The sequence below is a fragment of the Vespa velutina genome, chromosome 5 (genome assembly GCF_912470025.1).
Source record: "Vespa velutina chromosome 5, iVesVel2.1, whole genome shotgun sequence".
Lineage (NCBI taxonomy): Eukaryota > Metazoa > Arthropoda > Insecta > Hymenoptera > Vespidae > Vespa > Vespa velutina.
Genome location: NC_062192.1, coordinates 1,883,461 through 1,907,081, shown reverse-complemented (window position 1 = coordinate 1,907,081; position 23,621 = coordinate 1,883,461). Strand labels below are relative to the sequence as shown.

General features: G+C 34.8%; 1 protein-coding gene across 9 annotated transcripts in view; it reads right to left on the bottom strand.

Annotated features, from left to right (window-relative positions):
• LOC124949036 (Down syndrome cell adhesion molecule-like protein Dscam2) overlaps positions 1-23,621 on the bottom strand; it is a 134,088-nt gene that overhangs the window by 32,391 nt on the left and 78,076 nt on the right. For 8 of the 9 annotated variants that reach the window (XM_047493517.1, XM_047493521.1, XM_047493516.1 and 5 more), the window contains 4 exons: positions 14,983-15,279; positions 14,440-14,550; positions 14,147-14,305; positions 7,916-8,368 (listed from right to left, as the gene is read on the bottom strand). In XM_047493517.1, coding sequence (XP_047349473.1) covers positions 7,916-8,368; positions 14,147-14,305; positions 14,440-14,550; positions 14,983-15,279 — 1,020 coding nt within the window. Of the gene's footprint in view, positions 1-1,583; positions 1,986-7,915; positions 8,369-14,146; positions 14,306-14,439; positions 14,551-14,982; positions 15,280-23,621 lie in introns of all 9 variants that reach the window. The other variant, XM_047493520.1, reaches the window with a different exon arrangement.

Here is a 23,621-nt window from a genome sequence, read left to right as displayed (position 1 = left end):
ATAAAACAGAAAAGAGATAGACAGATAGACAGATAGATAGATAGAGAAAGAGAGAGAAAAAGAAAGAGGAGAAAAACGATAATTCGCATGGCCATTTACAAGTCAAATCTCTCTAACGATGCGACTCACGGAACGTGCCACGTAGAAAGGCGGGAAATATAAAAATAAAATTGAACGAAGAAGACGATTATTAAATAGCGTAAAAAAGAAAAAAAAAAGAAAGGAAAAAAAGAAAAAAAGAAACCTAACATGTTGGTAGAACAACATTTTTGGGAAAAGAAAGAGAAGAATTACGACTATAAAAGTCGTTCATTTACATAGATTTTATTTTGTTTTTGTGTTTTCTTAATAACAAAAAAAAAAAAAAAAAGAAAAAAGAAAAAAAAAAGGAAAAAGCAAAAAAAGAAGAAGAAGAAAATGAAGAAGAAAAGGACAATAAAAGAAAAGAAAAAAAGAAAAAAAAGAAAAAGAAAGAAAAAATCCATTTAACTAACTAGCTGGCTTCAATGAGATTGAAGAGAAAACGGGGGGAAAAAAAAAGAGAAAAAAGAAAAAACGAAAAAAAAAAGAAAAAAAAAGAAAAAAAGAATAAAGAAAGAGAAGTGGTCCATCTGTCTTAGTAAAAATTGGCAGAGATTGTCGAGAGGTTCGTGCTCGTGCCAAAAATCTGAGACTTTCCTAATCAGCGATATCGCAGCTCGGTTAAAACGAAAAAGAAGAAGAAGAAGAAGAGCCGAAGAAGTAAAGAAGAAGAAAAAGAAGAAGAAGAAGAAGAGGAGATGGTGGAGGAGATGATGGAGGAGGAGAAAGAAGAGGAAGGCAAGAAATAAGAGAAAGAGATAAGGGGAAAGTAAGCACGTCGCAGGGCTTGCGATCTCTCGTGGGACGTCATCAGCGAGTTCGATGTGAGAGGTTGTGTGCCGCATCCAAAGGAAAGAAGATTAACGGTAGAGTGAGAAAGAAGGAAAGGGAAGAGTAAGGAATAGAAGAGAGGGAAAAGGGAAAAGGACTCGCGTACGTGTCGATGAATCGAGGTTCTTCGATCCTTCTCAGGATTCCATGCATCTCCTTCTTTCCTTGAAGAAGACGTTACCTATACACACACTCCTATATTCGAAACTGCGAACAGAGAGAGAGAGAGAGAGAGAGAGAGAGAGAGAGAGAGAGAGAGAGAGAGAGAGAAAAGAAAAAGAATTTCGATGATCAGTAAGCTCATGTGATAACAAAAGATAATGAGTAAAATATAAAGAGAATATGTATATATTCTCCCTGTTCGCATTTTTCGAAATAAAATGGTTTATGTACACGGGATACGTTCTTATATACTAAAAAATATCGATTAAATATCACGTAGATGTATATATATATATATATATACGCATACATATATATGTAAATATATATATGTATATATGTATGTATGTATGTATGTATATATATACAGCTAAATGTTAAAATCTCGTTAATCATAGGATTCGAATGCTTTTTTTTTTTTTATTATTTTTTTTCTTTTTTTTTTTTTTTTTTTTTTTTTTTTTTTTCGTAATATCTGTTTTGTTTGGTTTTTTGGGATGGACACCAACCAGCGACAGAGAGACCGGTCGTATGTTCGGCCGTGCCAGCGACGTTGCTGATCTGGCAAGTGTAGTTCCCGCTGTGCCTAGCGTTGACGCTATTTATCGTGAGGATGCTGGAAAACGGCGTATAGTCGCTTATCTGTATGCCGGCGTTCGTCTCGACGTTGATAACGTCGATGGCTTCGACGGGCTGAACTTTCGCCTGTGCTTTTGGCTGAGACTTCGTTGCCTGAACAGCCACAGACGCGGTCGATGTGCCATCACTTGCTCTGACCTGAATCGGTTTGCCGTCCATCAACCACGTGATGTTGAAAGGCTGGTCACCCTGGCTCGCGGTACACATTAGCTGTGTCCTCATCCCCTCCGTCAGACCGTTTTCGAAATAAAACGGCGAGATCCGGGGCGGAACTATAAACGTTACACGTCTGATGATAATCATGCGACGATCACGTCATCATATATGTCGTTCTGTAGTAGTAGTAGTAGTAGTAGTAGTAGTAGTAGTAGTAGTAGTAAATATTAGTAGTAGTAGTAGTAGTAGTAGTAGTAGTAGTAGTAATCGTCGTCGTTGTAGTTTCTCTCCATGCTACCTATATAATTACATATAATTTTGCTTTTCTTTTTTTTTCTGTTTTTATTTTTTATTTTTTGTTTTTCTTTCTTTTTGAATTTTTTTTTTTTTTTGGTTTTATTTTCTTTTTTTTTTTTTTTTTTCTTTTTTTTTTCTCCCTCCTCGCTCCCTTATCATTAGACATCGATATTTATCATGCCGATGGATATTACTTTCGGGAACGTACCGGAGTACGTGCCAAATTTTCCCTCGTTCTCTCGTTCCTTTTCTATCTCTCTCTCTTTTTTTTCTTTTTTTTTTTTTTTTTTTTTTATCTTTTTTGTTCTTTTTTCTTTTTTTTTTTTCGATCCGTCGTTAGGGGTAGCCTAGGGGTTTTGACTTTTGAAGAAGACTAACGGCAAAGGGCTCGCAAGGGTTCACACATCTCGCGATTTTAACGATCAATTTTGAGCCCTTCGAATAATATCTGATATTACACGATCAATTTTTATTCAACAACGATTAGAACATAAATTATAATTTTTCGTTTTACGGAAGGAACATATTAAACGAAGAAAATTGTTAGTATCAAAGTTGAGAAGTGTGTCTTCTCGAGGAAGAGTTAATGTGAGCAAAGAAAAAAAAAAAAAAAGAAGAAGAGAAAGAAAAAAAGGGGAAAAAAAGAGAAAAAAAAAAAAAAAGAAAAGAGAAAAAGAAAAGGAAGGAAAGAAACAGAGAGTAACTCAGTGGTTAAAATAGCGTAACACATATCTGGTTTTGCTTTATACTTTTCTTGTCGCAGCCACCCCTAACAACTTTGTTCCATCTGTAAGCCACGAGAAACGTGACATTATTTTCCTGCTCGCTGTCTGTCTACAGCCCGAGGTGGGCTACTTCTACTACGGTACGCACCAAAGTCAGTTCTAACCGCAAAGTCTCGTCGGCTATTCGTCATAGTAGTAGTAACAGTAGTAGTAGTCATCGTCGTCGTCGTTGTCGTCGTTGTCGTCGTTGTCGTCGTTGTCGTCGTCGTCATCATCGTGTCGTCGTCGCTGTAAGAGCTAATGGAAGGCCACGAAGTGTTGGAAACATGCTGCAAATATGTATCTCGTTTATATTCGCCACTCATGAAAAATCTTTTCTCTCATCATCAGCTTCGCCTATTTTTATTCATCCAAACAGAGAGAAAAAGAGAGAGAGAGAGAAAGAGAGAGAGAAAGAGAGAGATAGAGAGAGAGAGGTGGTGAGGACTAAATTTTAACGACACTTGTACTAAATTTTTTTAAGTAAATTTCCTTTTACTTTTTTCCTTTTATCTTTTCTTCCTTTTATATATATATATATATATATATATATATATATATAATATTAATTAATTTAATGACTTCGTTAACGGTTGATACTCTTGTGACGATTCGCATTCTATAAAATTAGATTATAGTTTAATAACCTTGAAAGGCTTAGAGATTATCAAAATCCAGATTGTAAAGGATCACGTCGAATATGGATATATTAAATAATTAAGGATAAAATTTATATTACATACGAATATGAATAGAAAATATTCCAATAGGAATGACCTATCAAATAGAAGATGTGATAATAACCGAATAAACTTATTCGGTTCGTTGCAAATCAAATAAATTTCTTTTTTTATTAAACCCGATAAAAAATCTAGCCTCTTATTTGGATTCGCTGGTACCTCTACCTGTCGGACTAAATTAACAGGCTATTTTCTGCTGATTTCACTATTGTTAGCTCACTTGATAGAATGATAAAAATAGCGTGTAGAGTAGAAGAAAATATCGTTATCCTCTCTCTCTCTATCTCTCTCTCTCTCTCTCTCTCTCTCTCTCTCTCTCTCTCTCTCTCTCTCTCTCTCTCTTTCTTTCTCTTTCCGCTTGTGAGTATATGCTTCTCTTTTTCGTCGTGACCTTCCAAAGACGAGTCCGTTGCTCGGTTAGTAGAAAAATCAAAGTAAAAAGAAAATTCTCACTCGGTCATAAATATATATTAGCACAGTGTAAAAGATAGAAAAGCGGGAGGTATAAACCGTGAATGGATGAAGAAGGGAGAGAGGAGGGATGGTGGCGGTGGGGGGGGGGGGGGGGGAGGAGGTTGTGGGAAGGGCAAGAGGATTTTGGCGAACACGTTTATCACGAGCGAATCACGTTATCCGTGGAAAATGAACATTTATGACCGAGCGCAACTGTTAATGTCGTACAAAGCGTCTTTATGATGAAACTGTTCTCGAGTCACGTTGAGATAAGCCATACGAGAGAACGAGGAATGCGTTCATAAATTTTTGACCAAGTTCAATTATTCTTGCGCTTCGAGATATCAACTGCGAGCATCGAACTCGTGCTCGCTCTTTCTTTTTTTTTTTTTTTTTTTTTTTTTTTTTTTTTCCTGCACTTCTTTTCTCCTCCTTTTCTTTTCGTCTATTTTTTTTTTTTTTCTTTTCGTTTCTTTCCCTTAATCTTCTTCTTCTTCTCCTTCCTCCCTCTATCATCTATTCCCCAGTCTATCCTACCCTGCCCGTTCCAATGTGCAATAACGAGAGCACATTTTAACGCAATTACTTTCTTCTTAAACAATTCATTGCATTTTACATTGCGCGTAATAACAAACGAACGTTTCAATTAATTGCATTAAAATGTGCTTCTGACGTACATGTAAATAATTACGTAGATTCGTTAATATTTAAATAATACCTTTAGACATATAAACATTAATTGGCATCTGTTATTCTCCCACTGGAAAAAAAATTATCTTATTTTATTAAGCCGATTTTACTTACCAATATCTGAATGCTCGTCGAGGAGATCAATATCAATATGGGGAAGAGGTAAATGATTCGAATGAAGTGACGTCAACGATCTCTACTCTGATCTTTTTTTCTTTTCTCTCTTGTCTTTTTTTTTTTTTTTCTTTTTAAATAACAAACAATAAAATAGATCCACGATCGATCGATCGATCGAGATCGTTGACGTTAACTTTGTTCGATCGATTTTGGTTCATTTTACTACTTTGTCCGATCAACGATTGTCGTCAATTTGACGACGTTAATGGATTAATAATTAGGATGATATCGTGATGACGATGATAGTTACATAAAAATATAAAAGAGCACTTTTCTCTTGCGAAAATTCACTTCTACATAAATAGGATATAAATATATATATATATATATATATATATATATATATATATATATAAATATATATGTGTATGTATATATATATATATATATACACATATATATGTATATGTAAATATATCGTAAGTTTTTAATCAAAGGACCGCTCAAGACGTGTGATGATAACCATACAACACAATAACGAGTAATAATAAAATTGACGATGATACGAGCGAATAAACAAACGTAGCACGACTCCTACTGGGAAACGTAATGGCGATCATTTTCAACAAACGATTCGATCTATATCAGAATATAAGTACGTGTGTGCTTGTGGAAATGGATTAAGTGTCAACGATATAAGTACTCAGTCAAAAACATATTAAGTGTTTCCTGATTAAATATATATATATATATATATATACATATATATACATATATATATATATATATATTTATATGTATATATAATATATATGTCAATGTTGGATGATGCATATACGTGTGCGAGATAATTAAACTCAATACGAACGATAATTCTATCATCTCGTTGCTACATCGAGCTTTTTCTAATAAATAATGAAAACAGAAAGTTAGAAATATTTAATTTAATACTATTAATACGACTCGTAAAAAGTACAAATAAAAAAGGAGATCAAAAAAAGAAAAAAAAAAAGAAAAAGAAGAGACAAATTTAAATCGAATTAACGCTCGATATCTCGATGTCACAACTCGATGCGAGATACCTTCTACATACTTATTCAACTGTCGAATACATTAAAAACGTTTCGATAACGAGATAATAAAATACTAGCAGATGGTATATAGATATATATATATATATATATATATATATATATATATATATCTGTGTGTGTATGCGTGTGTTGATGTGTTTGTGTGTATACATACGTATCAAGAGTATATACAATATATATACTCGTTATATAAATCCGATCGAAGCGTGCAATTAGGCGTGCAAGAAAACAGCGTGCAGGGTTTGAAGTATAGTATATAGTAGTAGAAATAGAAGAAATGGAAGAAGCACAAAAGAAAGAATAAACGAATAGACGCAGAATAGTGAGTTCGAGGATTGGAAAGGATGAAATATAGTACAAAAGAGACAGACAGATAGATAGATAGATAGATAGATAGATAGATAGATAGATAGATAGATAGATAGATAGATAGAACGAGAAAATCGGAAGATAATAGAACGAATATTATTTGTAGCACGTCGAATACGATGACGCACGTCGTCCAAATATATATATATATATATATATATATATATATATATATATATATATATATATATAAGATAAAAAGATAAAAGAGGACAAAAAAATAATTTCAATTCGTTGATATTTCGAAAGAATCCAAACTGGAATCTAAAATAAGATTTGAATGAGAAATTGCATCCATTCTTACCGACGGCGGTCTTTCCTTTATCTCTTAATCTCTCTTATCAATCCCTTCGCTTTTGTTTTTTTTTTTGGTTTCTTTTTCCAAATCTCTACGAAATATCTTTTTCGTTAAGACTGATTCGAACGGCTGAGGATGCAATTTAATGTCAATAAGAAATTCGATGTTGACTTTTGAACGTCACGAAGACGACGTGCCCTTATTTCACAGCGTGCAACTGCTTTTGATAACTTGCATGTAGCAGAAATTGGTCGCTTTTTAAAGTTTACCGATCTATCGTTACGACGATCGACATTGATCGTCGATACGATTTCGGTGATTTTTCGATAAAAGAAATATAAAAAGGAAAAAAAGAAAGAAGGAAAGGGAAATTTAAATGGAGGAATAAAAATTTAAATAGAGGAATTTGTGTGTTCGCTAGAATACAGCCGAATTTAAAAGAGAAATTTTCCAATGTTTCCATTACAACATGTTTTACGAGGTATTTGAAAACCACAAGAAAAAAAGAGAAAGAGAGAGAGAGAGAGAGAAAAAGAGAGAGAGAGAGAGAGAGAGAGAGAGAGAATATGTTAGAGTACGAACTCGTAGTTTCGTCGTTTCTATGTGATTTTACTTTTTTATCTTTTTCATTAGCAGAGAAGGAAAAAAAAAAGAAAAAAGAAATCTTGCCTCGAACAAAGACAGATAAATGAAAAAATTTTTGCGGGCTTACGAACTCTCTCGTAAACTCTCTTGGCAATGAGTATATCTGGTTTATCATTATAAAGTCACAAAGTAATCTATATATAATAATTATTATAATAATAAGAGAGAAAAGTTCGGTATGATTCATGGCAAATACACATGGTCTTTTGGAGAATTGAATCCCTTGGAAACGTGTTATCTCGTTGAGGAATTACAATTCAATTGAGAACTAATACATAAATTATATCGATAAAATCTTATTATAAATAACAACAAGTTTTATATAAAATTTCAAAATAGTATAACGAGGTGTATCGTTAGAATCGAATGAAATCAAAAGATGAATGAAATTCATTCGACGAGAAATACACGTGAATAATGGATGGATATAAGATCACGCGATATCGGGCAATAAAGAAAGAAAGAAAGAAAGAAAGAAAGAAAGAAAGAAAGAAAAAATGAAAACAACGAAAGAATATGAAATAAAGAAATAAAGGAGGAAAGAAAAAACGAGAGAGTACACCAACGGTGTGCGTTTACCGTTGACGTGAAGGAGTGCAGAATGAGCGACGGTGGCCGCGCCATTGGTCACGCGACAGGTGTACGTGCCATTGTGCGCGGGTGCGATCGTGCTAATGCTCAGGGCGCTGATAAAAGCGTCATTTTGCCGGATGATTATCGCCTTTCTCGGGTCGTGGGCCGCGGCTGCTGCTGCTGCTGCTGCTGCTAAGGCGGCGGCGGCGGCGGCAGTACCTTTCTTGGAACCGGAGCCATTCTTAAGAGACTTGTTAGTTAACGAACCAATGCTGTCTCCGTTAGCACGGTTCGACGACGCCTCCCGTGACGTCGTTCTGATCGTCTCTATCGGGACGTTATCTTTCAGCCACGTGAATGTTAATGGGAGGTCACCAGTAGCGACAACGCACTGTATGCTAGTACGGTCGCCTACGTTTAAATCGCGAGCAAAACTGAAAGGCGTGATTTTAGGTGGCACTGAAAAGATAACAACAGAAAAACAAAAGGTATGGCATTCCGTTCCGAAGCAACACTTGTTTGTTTAGTCAGACGCTGCGAGAAAAGATAGATAGAAATAGATAGATAGATAGATAGATAGATAGATAGATAGATAGATAGATAGATAGATAAGATAGGTGGATAGATAGATAGGTGGATAGATAGATAGATAGATTGATAGATAGATAGATAGTGACAGAATCATAGCATAGGAGTCCAAGGGATTTTCCCTTTTTTCTTTTCCTTAATTTTATGCACTAGCTCGAATGTTTCGCAAAGAGTACTAGAGTTTGTATAATATACATATATATATGTGTGTGTGTGTGTGTATCATATATATACATATATACATATATATATATACGTATATATGTGTACATATGTATAAATGTATGTGTACATATAAAATTTATATTTTCTATGGATAACTATTAGAATTTGATATGCTTTAGATAAAGTACTTCGAAGAATCTATCAAGAAATTTCAATCGATTCGAGTCACGAATTCACTTACATATATGTGTGTATATGTATATATATATATATATACACGCACACACACACACACACACACACACATATATATATATATATATATATGTATGTACATAGTAAAAACTCAACCATTGCTGCCGGAGTTAAATCTTTAGGAATCCTTTGTCTCAAGTTCGAGGATAGAGTATTAAACGATCGTCTCCTGACATTATCAGCTATAGCTATAAAGAGACAACGATTGTTTGAGGATTGAATAAACATGGAAAGAGACAGAGAAAGAGAGAGAAAGAGAGAGAGAGAGAGAGAAAAGTCGTAATATAATGGGAGAGAAGGCGTGATTATATACAGTTATCCGGCAGCACTGGCGAAGATGAAAGCGACTTTGTCGAATACCACGTACGTGCACTCTCCTCCTCCATCTCATCCTCCTCATCCTCCTCGCTCTTACTGCTTAAGCCTTTTAACCCCTGCAGGAGATTAAGGCTCGTCTTTACGACGACTACGGGATTACCAAGTTTCAACTCTCTTCCTTTCTCTCACACATTCTCTCTCTCTCTCTCTCTCTCTCTCTTTCTTTTTCTCTCACACTTTCTCTCTCACACACATACTCTCTCTCTCTCTCTCTCTCTCTCTCTCTCTCTCTTTTTCTCTTTCGTTCATCTCATGTTCATAATATTCATGCTAACAAGACAACAACAAGTCTATATATTGTATCTTCTTTTTTAATAAGCGCATCGATATATGTTAATTCACTTTTAATGAGAGGAGAATGACAACATGATATTCCACTAGGCGCAATGATATCAGCGCGATTATCTTTAGATATAGATAGATCGATATAGATGAGACGAGACAAGGAGACAACGGAATTCCTCGACTTAATGACAATCTTCTTCCGGATAACAGAAGAGCTTGATGCTTGCTCTCATATAGTAAGATAGTCAGAGATAGATAAGTAGATAGATAGATAGCTAAAGAGAGAGAGAGTGAGAGATTGAGAGAGATAGAGTCGGATGTAATTAAACGCTTGATTAAAAAGGATTCCTTTAATAATAAAACACGCTGCCTTTGATCTTATAGCAACTTGTTAAAGGAATAGACAACTTACTAAATATGAACGAAAGCAATTATCTATGGTGGCCGCATTCACTCAATTTTGCAACTTCCTATCAGTTATTTTCTCGTTTATGAAATGTATCTTGATAACCTATTACATCGATCTCTGATACTTTATTCTAGGGTGAGGTTTTCGATTGAAAAGCTCTTTCCTTTTCTTATCTTTTCTTATCTTTTTTCTATTCTTTTCTTTTTCTTTTTTTTTCTCCTCTTTTCTTTTCTCTTCTCTTCTCTTCTTTTCTTTTCTTTTCTTTTCTTTTCGAATTGCTCAGTACCGTTGAGAAGTCGACCTATCGATAGTTGGATTCATTCAAGATCTACTTTCAGAACTTCTTAACCTTTCTTTACTATCGTGAAACTCGTCGATGCGTCGATCGGCTACGTAAAAGACAGCGAGTTTTATTTCGAATCGAGGACACGAATGACGGCCGTCGCTTCGATTAAATGACTCTTCAATCTTCTTTTTTTTTTCTTATTTTTCTCTTTTTTTTCTTTGTTTTTTTTTGTTTTTTCTTTTTTTTAAGAAGCTTTCATCTCGAAAACAACCCTAGAAGATCGCTATGTAAGATCGAGGCTTTCCGCTTGTTTTTTTTTCTCTCCTTGTTATCTCCTTATCAAATTTGCGATATAATTTAGATATATCAGATTATATTATATCGCAAATTATATGCAAGTATATATATATATATATATATACTTTTTTTTTTTCATACGTATATATATATATATACTATAATAGATATATATATAGCTAGATATGTATATATAGGCACGTATGTATGTATGTAAGAAAAAAGAATTATAGCAAACTCACACATCTCACCGTCTCGATAATCCGGCACATATATACACAGGATTTTGTACATCCACTCGAATACATAAAGCAGGTCGTTAATAATCAAGAAAATTTTTGTAAATTTATAATCGAAATTAATGTCGACAATGTATCTTTTTAAATGATGGGAAAAAAATTTTCAAAGAAATTAATTACAATTTTTAAACGAAGCCTTATGTATGTCGTGTGTTCTTTTTTTTCTCTCTTTGTTTTTTTTTTTTTTTTTTTTTTTTTTTTCTTTTATGTACACGAACGTACAGATCCGGAGTGTTTCAAAATTATACGTCAATAGGTTTTATCAAATAATTTTCTAATTTGTAATTAGAAAAATGTACGTAACAACATCGACAAGATGATTTATTTAAAATAAGAAAATATAATAAAACGCCAGCGTATAATTTTAATGCACATATTTTATATATATACAATGCACATATGTATATATATACAATTAGGCGAATACATATGTATGTACAGATAGAAAAATATATATATATATAAATATATAAATATATAAATATATATATATATATACATAATATATACAATATACATATATGTATAGTATATGTATACGAAGTAGTACAGAGCGGTTTAAGGCGAGCGCGTGCAAGGACAGATGCTTCAGCGATGCAAGTGAGGTGCTGTGCTCTGTGCGTGGGTCATTTCCGGGATATTCAGGCACACAGATACGCGCGCACGCGCCTAACTATGCTCATTGCTTTTCTCTTAACTATTTACGTTTATGTAGGTAAATCCCTAGATAAATGTTAAGGAGACTTTGAAGCCTTGTTTCCATTCCTACGAAGCTGACGAGAATCCTGGCCTGAATTCATTAGTGTACATTGTCCTGTAGATTTTCTATCGTATTATGCAACGAACGACGAATATATAAGATGCAATTAAAAACATAAAAATAAGAAAGGCAAAAAAAGAAAAAAAAAAAAAAACGAACACAGAGGAAATAAAAGAAATGTACGCGAGTAAAGATATATTGAGAATAAAAAGAAAAAAGAAAGAAAAAAAAAAGAAAAAAAGAAAAAAAGAAAGAAGAAAAAAAGAAAATAATCCTTTCAATACCATACCTGAATATTATTTATGGTGTTTTGTACGTTATGTATTGTGTTTTGTGACAAAAAAAAAACAAAAAAAAAAAAAAAAGAGAAAAAAAGAAAAACGAAATTATTGTCGAAAGAAAAAGATCGATAAAGAGAAATATAGAAAAGAATCTGAACGAGAGTGAAGATGGAAGAGAGTAAAAAAAGAAGATGGAAAAAAAAAAGAATAAGAAGAGAACGAAAAAAAACAAATTAATCATTGTTAGTTGAAGAACGATAGAAAGCTCGATTGAAAAAAAGGCACGATTCAATCCTGATCGTTAAAACTCGTTGTTTCGTCAACGTCATTTCCGTACGCCGTAGTACAACGATTTTCTCGACGGGATTTCGATAGGGACGACCCTCGTTGGATGGTAGTAAACGACAAAAGTGTAACACCCTCGTAATAACTCCCAATGGCAATAGGCGAATCTATTTCGTCTGTTTGATTATGAAATATAAACAAATCAAATATGCTTGGTCGTTAAGCAAACGAGATTAATTAGTTGGTTGACGTCATTCAAGGCATACTTTTATTTTTCGACTTTTTTCGATCCGAGAAAATAGGAACTCGTGAAAAAGAAAAAGAAAAAGAAAAAGAAAAAGAGAAAGAGAGGGAGAATATTTCGATCGAATCGATTATACTTCTTTATTCTCTTACTCGTCAAACCACTTGTTTTCTCTCTCTCTCTCTCTCTCTCTCTCTCTCTCTCTCTCTCTCTTTCTCTCTCTATATTATTAACACCCCTCTATATATCATTAGGTATACATACAATCGTCCTACGTGCGGTGTACAATGAGCTTGCATTAATTCAATCTCGGATCGTACCCGTTTAATTATCGTGAAACGGTAATAGGATTCGTAGCTGAAAGCATTGGAGTTAAAGACGTTCCTAAGGGTAACCCTGTGGTTGAGTAGACGATTCAAATATCGTCGTTATTTATCCAATCAATCTCGAGTCAATTTTTCTTTTTTCCTTTCTATTCTTTTTTCTTTTTTCTCTTTGTTTGTTTTTTTTTCTTTCTTTCTTTCTTTCGTTCTTTCTTTCTTTCTTTTTTCAAATCGAACCTTCGATCGGTACCATCTACGTTTGAAAAAATATGAAAGTAAACAATTAAGAACGAAGGATGAATAATAATGACGATGACGATGATGATAATAATGATAATAATGATAATAATAATAATAATAATAATAATAATAATAATAATAATAATAATAATAATAATAATAATAAACGAGTCATCGAGATTGATGCACTTTCGAAGATTTACGTCGTTCACGAAAGTTGCATACAACGAGATAAACATAGAGTTCGTTGATACAGGGTTGGGACGATGTTGTCGCATGATAATCAAGCCTGCCCAAACAGTAGACTTGGACCGCCGTTTGATCCCGTAAAGCTAATAGAAACATTGTGTGAAGATAAATCTGGTGGCCCCTGTCAAACCGGCCGTTCGATTATGTATACATAAATTGCAATTAATATGATCGGTAAATGGATAAGGGGTGCAAAATGTGGTCCGATATATTGGAGAACGAAAGGACATCTTCAAATGCGATTAAATCTATCTGACAATATCTTTCGAATGTTTTTATGGGAGATTTCTTTTTTGAAAGAGAGAGGAAGGAGGGATTAAGGGAGTCTAAATTAATCAATCGATTTGATCTTCGAAAGAAAAAAAAGAAAAAAAAAAAAAAAGAAAAAGAATAATCTTTATTTTAATCCCAATTTTCTCAATACCGTTATAATATTCTCTTTAAAAATAATATTTTTAGATACCATTTAAGGAAGGACTACTATGTAAACCCTAAGGTTTCTCCTATTACGTCATCCTTCGAGCTCACACCTGGTAAAGACTATCACACTTCGATGACTCTTGTTTTATCCCCAAACCCTTTCATATAAGACTTTGGAAGTGACGTTGGAAACACGCAAAGGCTAAAGACTTCGAGATAGAACCTAGTCATCTCCATTATCGTGACTTAAAGGCGAACGATCCGATCGACGAATATTTTTGGCAGGTTACGCCGAGAAAATTGGTCTTACTTACAAAGTTTTAATCGACAAATAGGGAAATGTCAACCACTTATCATCCTATAAACTATGGGAAAGAAATTGATTATTAGTTTCATTGAGTTTCATTGTTATTTTTTTTGTTTTTTTCCTTTTCTTTTTTAACGAAATTATTATCAATCAACAAATTACTCACCTAAAACACGAACTTCGACGGATCGTTGAGAAGTAAAATTATGTTTATTTCTGGCAGTGCAGGTGTATGTGCCTTGATCAGCGGCACGTTGTACGGTATCGATGAATAATGTACCATTCGCTACCCTTTGTCTCATATTAGTTGGCAGTCTTACGTTGCCTAACAAGATTGTAATTAATAATTGATATTCGTAGAAGAACAAAAAAAAAAAAAAGAACAGAAAAAAAGGGAAAGAAAATCAATGCACTCAAAATTCTTGGTAATGATGAAATTCTTGAACAAACGAAACTTACCCTTTTCCCATATTATCGATTCGATGGGATATCCAGCTACAGGGCATTTGATATATAGTTGCTTCCCAGCGACCGCTGAGACGGTCGACATGGGTCTGACATATGGCAGTCCTGAGATTGAAAATTATAGAAAATTCCTTTTAACTTTTACACCAACGATTTTATCCTTAAAAGAATATTATGTGCAAGTGACAACTTCGCAGGTATATGAGATGTTAAACAAAAAAAAAAAAAAGAAAAATAAAAAAAATAAAAGAAAAAGGAAAAAAAACGTCACTCGATTTTTCTTTTTTGCAACATCCTATGCATAATATACACATATATATATATATATATATATATATATATATATATATATATATATTAAAAAAGAACCCTTTTGATGATAAGAATAATTTCGATAAAATCTAAAGATGAAGTAACCCTTCTTGAAATTCTCTTGAACCCGTGTGATTCGAGATTAGACAGTGACATCGAATGATCGTCACGTTTCCTTCGATCAATGTATCCCATCATTTTCTGATTCCCTACCGAATTACTTACCGTAAATATTCAGTCTTGCTGAGTGTTTCGAATCTCCAGCTCTACTACTGGCAGTACACTCGTATTCCCCGCCGTCCTCCGGTTTAACCGATGTGATGTTAACGTGGGATATTACGTCTCCGTACACGGTCACGTATTGGCCAATCAGAAGCCTGTCGTTTTGTGGAAGCGGAAATCCATCTAGCAGCCAGGAAATTTGCGGCGTGGGATTACCTGCGGCGCTGCATTTCAGAGAAACCGATGGTCCAGGCTGCATTGTCTGTTCGATAAACCTGTAGACCAGCTGTGGTGCGATCTCTGTTAACAGACGTTACGGTTAGATTACATATATATAACAGAAAGCTTTGGAACAACGTTTCTCTGTCTGTCTGTCTCTCTCTCTCTCTCTTTCTCTCTCTCTCTCTCTCTCTCTCTCTCTTTCATTCTCACACTTGTATTATATTACTCTCTGTTCACTTATCTCTGTTTCTCTCTGTCTCTCTCTCTCTCTGTCTCTCTCTCTCTTTTTTTCTTTCTCTCTCTCTCTCTCTCTCTCTTTGTCTCTATCTTGGTCTATTATTTTTTGTTCTTTTCTATTTGTTTCTTCAAGTTCATAATAAACTTCATTCAATTTTCGAAAATTTCTCTTCTATCTGCTACACGTAAACTCATAGTGATCGTATACAAATTACTATGTAAAATTTTTTAAATGAAGAAAGAAAAAGAAAAGGGAAAATAGAGGTAACGTCGTTTTATTCGACGATTATGACAATTTCGACGGTACGCGATTTTATAATAATAATAATAATAATAATAATAATAATAATAATAATAAGAAGAAGAAGAAGAAGAAGAAGAAGAAGAAGAAGAACAATAACGTTCGTGATATAAACAACGTGTAATCCGTTTTAAAGGGGAAAAAAAATGCAAAAGAATCATCGATCAGTTTGGTGAATCATAGGCATCGAATTTTTATGACTTCTTTTTCAAGTGTATTCTTCATTTTATATGTCAAGAGGTTTCTCTATGAAATTTCGATAGCGTCGAATATGAAAGAATGAGAAAGAAAGAGGAAAAGAAAGAGGAGAGAAAAGAGGGAATGAGTCAAAGAGAACGATGTGAAACAATTGAAAAGGTGAAAAGTTCGATGTACCAGAATAGTTTATCTCTACGGTGAGAGAAGTTGCGTACAAAGATACTTTACATTTTAGCGAGTCGCGTAACGAGCTGTAGCTCGCGCTTGCTAATAAATTCATGAACTTTGTAAGGCGAGTACACATCCATATACATATATATACATACACGTACACACGAATACACACATACACACCACATACACACACATGCGCATTGGCGATAAGATAACGTTGACTCTCGGCAAAGTTTTCGCATACATTCATAGTTTCCGCACATCTGAATGTTACCTCTCCTTACGTTCTGTACTATCAACATTAAATTTCTCAAACTATCTATCTATCTATCTATCTCTCTCTCTCTCTTTTTATTTCTTTCTCTCTCTTAACTCGGCTGCTAACCATGCAGTTACAAAAAGGTTTAATCAATGAAAAACTTTCAAAAGTATAAATAACATCGATGAGATTATTTTCGAAAAGATATCGACACGTTGGTAAAATATTATTTTTTTATGGTAGCATATAAAGTTCACAAAAAATCCGTCGTTTTTTGTTTTTTTTTTATTTTTCTGTTTTTTTTTTTTTCCCGTTTTTTTTTTTTTTTTTTTGGTTTTTTTTTTTTTTTTTTTTCTTTTTTCTTTTTTTTTTTTCTTTTTTTTTTTTTCGACGATGGATTAGCTCGGTGATTAAAATTCACACGGTCTCGGTGAAAAGGGGAATACGGAGAGCAGTGGTAGGGAGACTCTCGTCGTCCATCGTGGTAACAATTTTGCGTGTTTATTATTTAAAGGAACGGTTGTTTCAAAAGAAGGACTGTTAGTAAATTAACAATTGCATCTCTTCAATTAAACCGCAATGTTATTCCATTTTCCCGCGAATAGGGAAAAACGTAGCGCTTCTCGTATCTTGAATCAAGAAATTAATACTTTGAAAGGAGAGAGAAAAAAAAAAAGAAAGAGAAAAAAGGAATTAAACGACATAATAATCCGGAAATTTTCACTCAAGGAATATTTTGAGAAAATTTACATGGGCCAGACAATAGGTATAGTATTTGAAAAATAAATTAAAGCAGCCAGTTCGTCCTCTATTCTATTGGTATTGTTTAATTATTTAAAGAAAGAAAGAAAGAAAGGAATAAGAGAAAAGGGGAAGGAAAATTAAAAGAAAATTGTCTTGCAGTTAAATAATTCGTCATAATTCGTCCTTGTTGTGATTAATAAAAGCAGGTAAAATAAAATAAAAGCGAAAAAAAAAGAAAAGAAAATACACATGTAAAGGCACGAGCGCGCCCACACACACACACACACACACATCAAAAAGAAAAAGCCAACAAAACAGAAAAAGCGAACAAAGGAAGAATAATAAAAATTCGTCGAGCATCGATCGTTCTAAACAGCGGTCGAGTCGAGTGGGGTTGCTTATTTTTCTTAAAAGCACTGCATTTTGGATGGTATAACAAACGAACAGGCAGGCAGGCAGCCAGGCAGGCAGGCAGGCAGGCAGGCAGGCAGGCAGGCAGGCATGCAGGAAAAGCAGGAAGATAGACAGAAAGGTAGACAGACAGTCATGTACATATGTATTTGTATGTAGATACGTTGATATAGATTTTCCAATACAAATATAAAATAACCTATATAGAATGAAAATGATGGAATCGTGGAAAATTGAAATAGGAATTTAATTAAGCATCGCTATTGTCCTGATGCCAAAGAGGGACCTGAAGGCATATAGATACGTAACACGACTATTCCAAATATATCAAGCGTGATATTCCATTTCTTTCTTTTATTCATTCTTTCTTTTCCCTTATTTCATTGATTTAAATAGTTGAAAATACTTTCGCTGTGTTTTTTGATCGTTCGAGTAGCTTCTATATAAAAACTTTACGAATGAGAAATATTTGAGGAGAGAAAAAAGAGAGAGAGAGAGAGAGAGAGAAAAAAAAAAACACACTACACACACATGCAGACGCGCGCGCACATATATACAAAGAGAAAAAAAAATAAAAGAGGATAGAATGATGTTAAAGTATACATAGAAAAAAATACAGGCGAAAATTCTCTCTCTCTATACCTCTTTCTCTCTCTCTCTCTCTCTCTCTCTCTCTCTTTCTCTCTCCCATTGTGTCTGGCTATCTTTCTCTCTCTCTCTCTCTCTCTCTCCCTTTGTCTTTGGGTATCTTTTTCTCTCTCTCTCTCTCTCTCTCTCTCTCTCTCTTTTTCTCTGTTTCTCGCGAAAAGTTGCTTCTAGCAAAGGTGCTTTAGCCTCTGACGTATCTATGACGCATAATAAATAGATGACTCGGTGTAGATGCAGGACGATGCGAGATCGTGCACGGTCGAGAGCGGCATGCAAAGCATTGGCAAAACCGCAGGAATCTCGTTAGCGTATGCAAATCCAAGGTGGCGGTACTAACTATCCGATCGTGCTGCAGGCGATCTTCCACAGCACTCACCTTTCCCCTTTACCTAATGTACGCTCGATGCCCCGCAGGTTAGAAATCATGGAGCCGAGAAGAATCCTAATGACAAGGTAATACGAAGCTGTCTTCTCTCTCCCTCTCTCTCTCTCTCTCTCTCTTTCTCTATATATCTCTATTTCACTCATTCACTCACTGTAACATGTTCTTGCCTTCTCTGGTTCGGCTTCACCTTCGTCCCTGAAGGTCGCTCGCAAAAGTTACTAATTGACGGTCGGTAGGAAACTTCGTTCACTGTAATTGAGGGTTCTTTAGTCCCTCCCATCGTACACATACCTATCCTATTCCACCTCGGTTGGATAAAGGTTCGTTCAGAAAATCGTTGACTATGGCAAATCTCGGAGAAAGAGTCGATACTCTGACAATGGATTTTCCGAACTCCCGTGTTTCCCAACGGAGAAAGAGAGAGGAGACGAAGAGAGCGAACAAAGAGAGAGAGAGAGAGAGAGAGAGAGAGAGAGAGAGAGAGAGAGAGAGAAAGAGAGAAGGAAGACATGCTTTTTGGAATATCAAAGATAGTTAGATCGAGAGAAAGAGGAGGAAAGATAACGAGTAGCGAGAGAGTACGCTTTGGTCGGACGTGCGAATAGTAATAGTAATGGTATGCTACGCTCTTCTCCAGCGTTAGTAGTTTAACCAAGCCATATTTGAAACACGTCAGTCGTGAAAGGAAACTACGTTTTCCCTTAGGACAATTCGAGTTCCCAATGATTAATTACCTTGACGATGATATTAAGGGAAGTTTATACTTCAATCGAGTTAACTACAAATTAGAGAGAGAGAGAGAGAGAGAGAGAGAGAGAGAGAGAGAGAGAGAGAGAGAGAGAGATAGAGGATCTTTTCGAAAGATAGTAATTAATAAAGGACGAAACGTCAAAAGGTTGAATCGATTTATGTTGTTTGTCACTTCTGTTCCCGTTTCTTCCGGTATCCAACCGCTAGAAACTTTTGAAAGTCTCCTTCACTGAGACTTCTCCAATTATCTGTCGCAACCAAGAGTGAAAATAGTTTCGTTTTCTGATATTTAACGAAGTCACAACGGGGATGAAATCGAAGAAGAACGAAGTAAAAGATAAACGAAGAATAAGAAAATATCATTGTACAAATCTTTCTGGTTGCTTATTTTCTTTCTTCTCTTTTTTTCTTTTTTTCTTTTCCTTTTTTTCTTTTCTTTCGCTTTTTCTTTTTATCTCATTCTTTTTTGTCTTCTTTCCCCAAGCCTCCCGGCCTGCCACCAACCTGCTCGGTCAGTTCCCTTCCCTCCCTTCCCCTCCCCCCTCCCCCCCCTCCTCTCCTATTAACCTTAAACTATTATTTCTTTTCGACATTCTTCCCCGTGTAATTCCTTCGAATAAGAGCTACAAACGATTTCGAAAGAAAATTTCAAGTCTTAGACGACTATAAAAGTTAGCGGCAAAAAAAAAAAAAAGAAAAAGAAAAAAGAAAAAGAAAGGAAGAAAAAGAAAAACGATGCCATAGAAAGGGTTAATGGTCGGGAAACTTGCGGAGCCATACCCTATTCAACTATTGGAGAGTTTAAGGAAAAAGAAAAGGAACTTTTGGATGAGACGTAAGAATAGTTCTGGCTGCCAATATCAATGATATCGTTTGCTACAACTTTTCTTATCCCTTTTCTCGCTCTTTATTTTTTCTCTTTTTTTCCACCAAATCCAAATCGAACTCGTTGTTTGAAATAATAAAAAAGAAAGAAAGGAAGAAAGAAAGAAAGAAGGAACAAAAGAAAAAAAGAAAAAATAAATAAAAGAAGAAAGACAAAAAAGAGGAAAACATACCGTACGGAACATACGTAAGCACGTATGTCCTTAGAAACGCACGTAATTTAATTAAAATTCTCGTGCGAGAAAGATCCTTTTATTTTTTCCTTCCTCTCCCTCCCACCCCCGCCTCGGCCCTTCTTTTTTCTTTTTCTATTTGAGACGCCGAAGGTACGTCTAGTCCAACTGAATATCCACTTAAGCGATAAAAGCGCGCACGATCCCACGAGATTTTCCCCATCGCGAAATCCGAATTTGCGAGCGTACTCTCATTAGACATAATGGCGTAACGGACAAAGGTTCTCTTACTTTGCGTTCAACTCTCGTTACGATTTGAAATTAATTTCGAACGATACGTCCACTGTGTTTCTTTCTCCCATTCTTCTATCTTTTTCTTCTCTCTCTCTCTCTCCCTCCCTCCCTCTCTCTCTCACTCCTCTTTCTCCCTCTACAACGTTACATTTCAATTAATACGATCAGAAATAGAATTCAATGGGAACTTACTTTAGGATTTTCTCTTTAGTTTTCGAAAGCAATTTATCGAGTTTGTCGAAATAAAATATTGAAATAATGTTACGAAATTCAACTAATTTTCGTTTCATCTTAAAAAACAAGGATCAATGTTCGATTCATTTTCGTCTTTCCCTCTCTCTCTCTCTCTCTCTCTTTCTCTCTCGGTCTCTCTTTCTCTTTTTCTCCCTTTCTCTCTCTCTCTCTCTCTCTCTCTCTCCCTTGTTCTCTTTTTTCTTCCTCCGTAGCATATATCGAAACGAATGAAATCAATTTAATAATAAATTTTAAACCTCCCATCGAATTTGCGTTTATTATTACAAACTCGTATGCGTGCGAATGCGCACGCGTGTGTGTTTGTCGGGAAAGAAAAAAAAAAAATTAAAAAAAAAAATTAAAAAAAAAAAAAAAAAAAAAAAAAAAAAAAATAAAACAGAATTAAAAACAGCAAAAAAATCAGCTATTTTCACGAATGCAAAATTTTAATATTGATACGGTAAATTTGATATGGTAAATTTGATACGCGACTAGAAATATTCATATTGCATTGGATGTTAGTAAGAGAAGGGAAGCGAAGGGGGATGGATGGAGAGTGAAGCAAAAGAGAAAAAAAATAGAAAAAAAAAAAAAAATAACAATTTTTCGTAGCATCGTTATTGGTCGGATACAATTTCACGCTGAAAAATACATTAACGAACGCATCGATCAAAACCAGTTACATATATGTGTATGAATCTCGACCGATCGAAATGCTCTTTACGTTGCCTTTTCATTTGCCAGTTTTCTCTCGTACGGATTAACTGTTACGTGAGAAAATAATGAAAAAAAAAGAGTTATATATATATATATATATATATATATATATATATATATATATATAAACAATAAGAAGAGTTAAAGATATGCACACACACACACACATATATATATATATATAAAGAATTATCAGAGAATATCATTTATACGAAATCTGTTATCGTATTAATCCGTAAAGTTTCTATAAGTCCGTTCTATTGACTGACAAACGATAGTCAACTGTTGAATTTTGGTTTAATTATTCATAGTTCATCGTTTCAGATCTCGTTTCAAAAACGAAGTGTTATAATACCTGAAAATTGTAAACATACATCTGAATAGTTCACGTCCCCGTTTACGTATATTTGTTTACATTTTTTAACGCGTTCTCGTTGAATGGACTATAGAAATATCTCAAAGATGATCAGTAAACGACATTATTCGGTCGGAGTTATTTTCATTGAATTTTACGAACGCGAACTATCGATTAAACGAATGAATATGTGATTGAAACGATATCATAAGAGAACATTTTTCTTTTTTCTTCTCTTGAAATATAACCTCTGACCTATAGAAAGAGAGAAAGAGAAATACGATAGAATTTTACTCAACGTTCTATGTATCCTTTTCTATCTCATTCTGATCCAACGTTAACCTTCACGATTAACCCCTAGCACTTTTTCCATTTATATCGAAATTAAAATACAAACGAATCGACTAACGTATCAAAAAGAAACAAAAAGAAACGCGAGACATTAGTTTATTACGATTAAGAGAAAAAGTAAGAGCAAGATAGAAAATCGAACAATTCATCTGATGAAGTACTAATCGTTTGCTCGACAACGTAAGTTACGATAACATGCCAGTTTATCTCCCTTCAAACTTTACTTTTACGTTAATTCTCCCTCCCTCTCTCTCTCTCTCTCTCTCTAATTCAAGAAAAAAAAAGAACAAAAAAGAAGAAAAAAGAAAAAAAAAAAAAAAAAAGAAAAAAAAATAATCCTTATCGAGAACATTTTCATTTGAAATATAATTCCATTAGCAGTTAACGATCGAACTCTTCGGAATATACACCATCGATGAATAACGTTAAATTTTTAATCTCTAGTAACGATATCTGAGAGAAAGAAAGAGAGAGAGAGAGAGAGAGAGAGAGCGCAAAAAAAAAAGAAAAGAAGAAAAAAAAAGGGAAAAAAACGAGAAAAAGAAAATGAGGAAGAGAGATAGATAGATAGATAGATAGATAGAGAGATAGAGAGATAGAGAGAGAAAGAGAAAGAGAGAGAGAGAGAGAGAGAGAAAAAGCAAAGAGTAATGTTAATACCGAAACGGCTACCGTTCGAGAGTACAAAAGCCGGAGTGAACGGCGTTGTTAGGTCGGCAACGTGTTATCGGAGGACGCACGTACTGGCTGCGCGCGTATGGGGGTTTTGTAATTAAAACCATTCGACGTCCTCGTATTCGCACGATTATCGTCGAGCAAATGGTCCTGCTTCGCCGTTGCGGCGAGGGAAGCTGCGATCGGAAAACCTGGGACCATACGAAATCGGTTCTCTGCGTGCAAAAATCCCCACCTACTCATCATCCTTTTCTTTCTCTCTCTCTCTCTCTCTCTCTCTCTCTCTCTCTCTCATTCTCTTTTCATATACATATATATATATATATATATATATATATATATATATTTCTCGTTCGAAATCCACAGCGATTCGTGATGGAAAATACGTTACGATGGAAATACCACGCAAACCGGGAATGGATCGTATGGGGATGGGGGGGGGGAGGGGCTGGTAGAGGAGGGTGAGGGGTGGAGGAAAAAGAGTTCCGCTGCATTAACCGTCGTGCAAGCTATCATCGTCCGAAGCCATTCGTTCGACAAACAAACGCTCGCCATCGCGACGCCTCGCAATTCCCTTGCATTAGGCTCGCCAATACGAAGTAAAAAGGTATAAAAACAAAAGACATTGA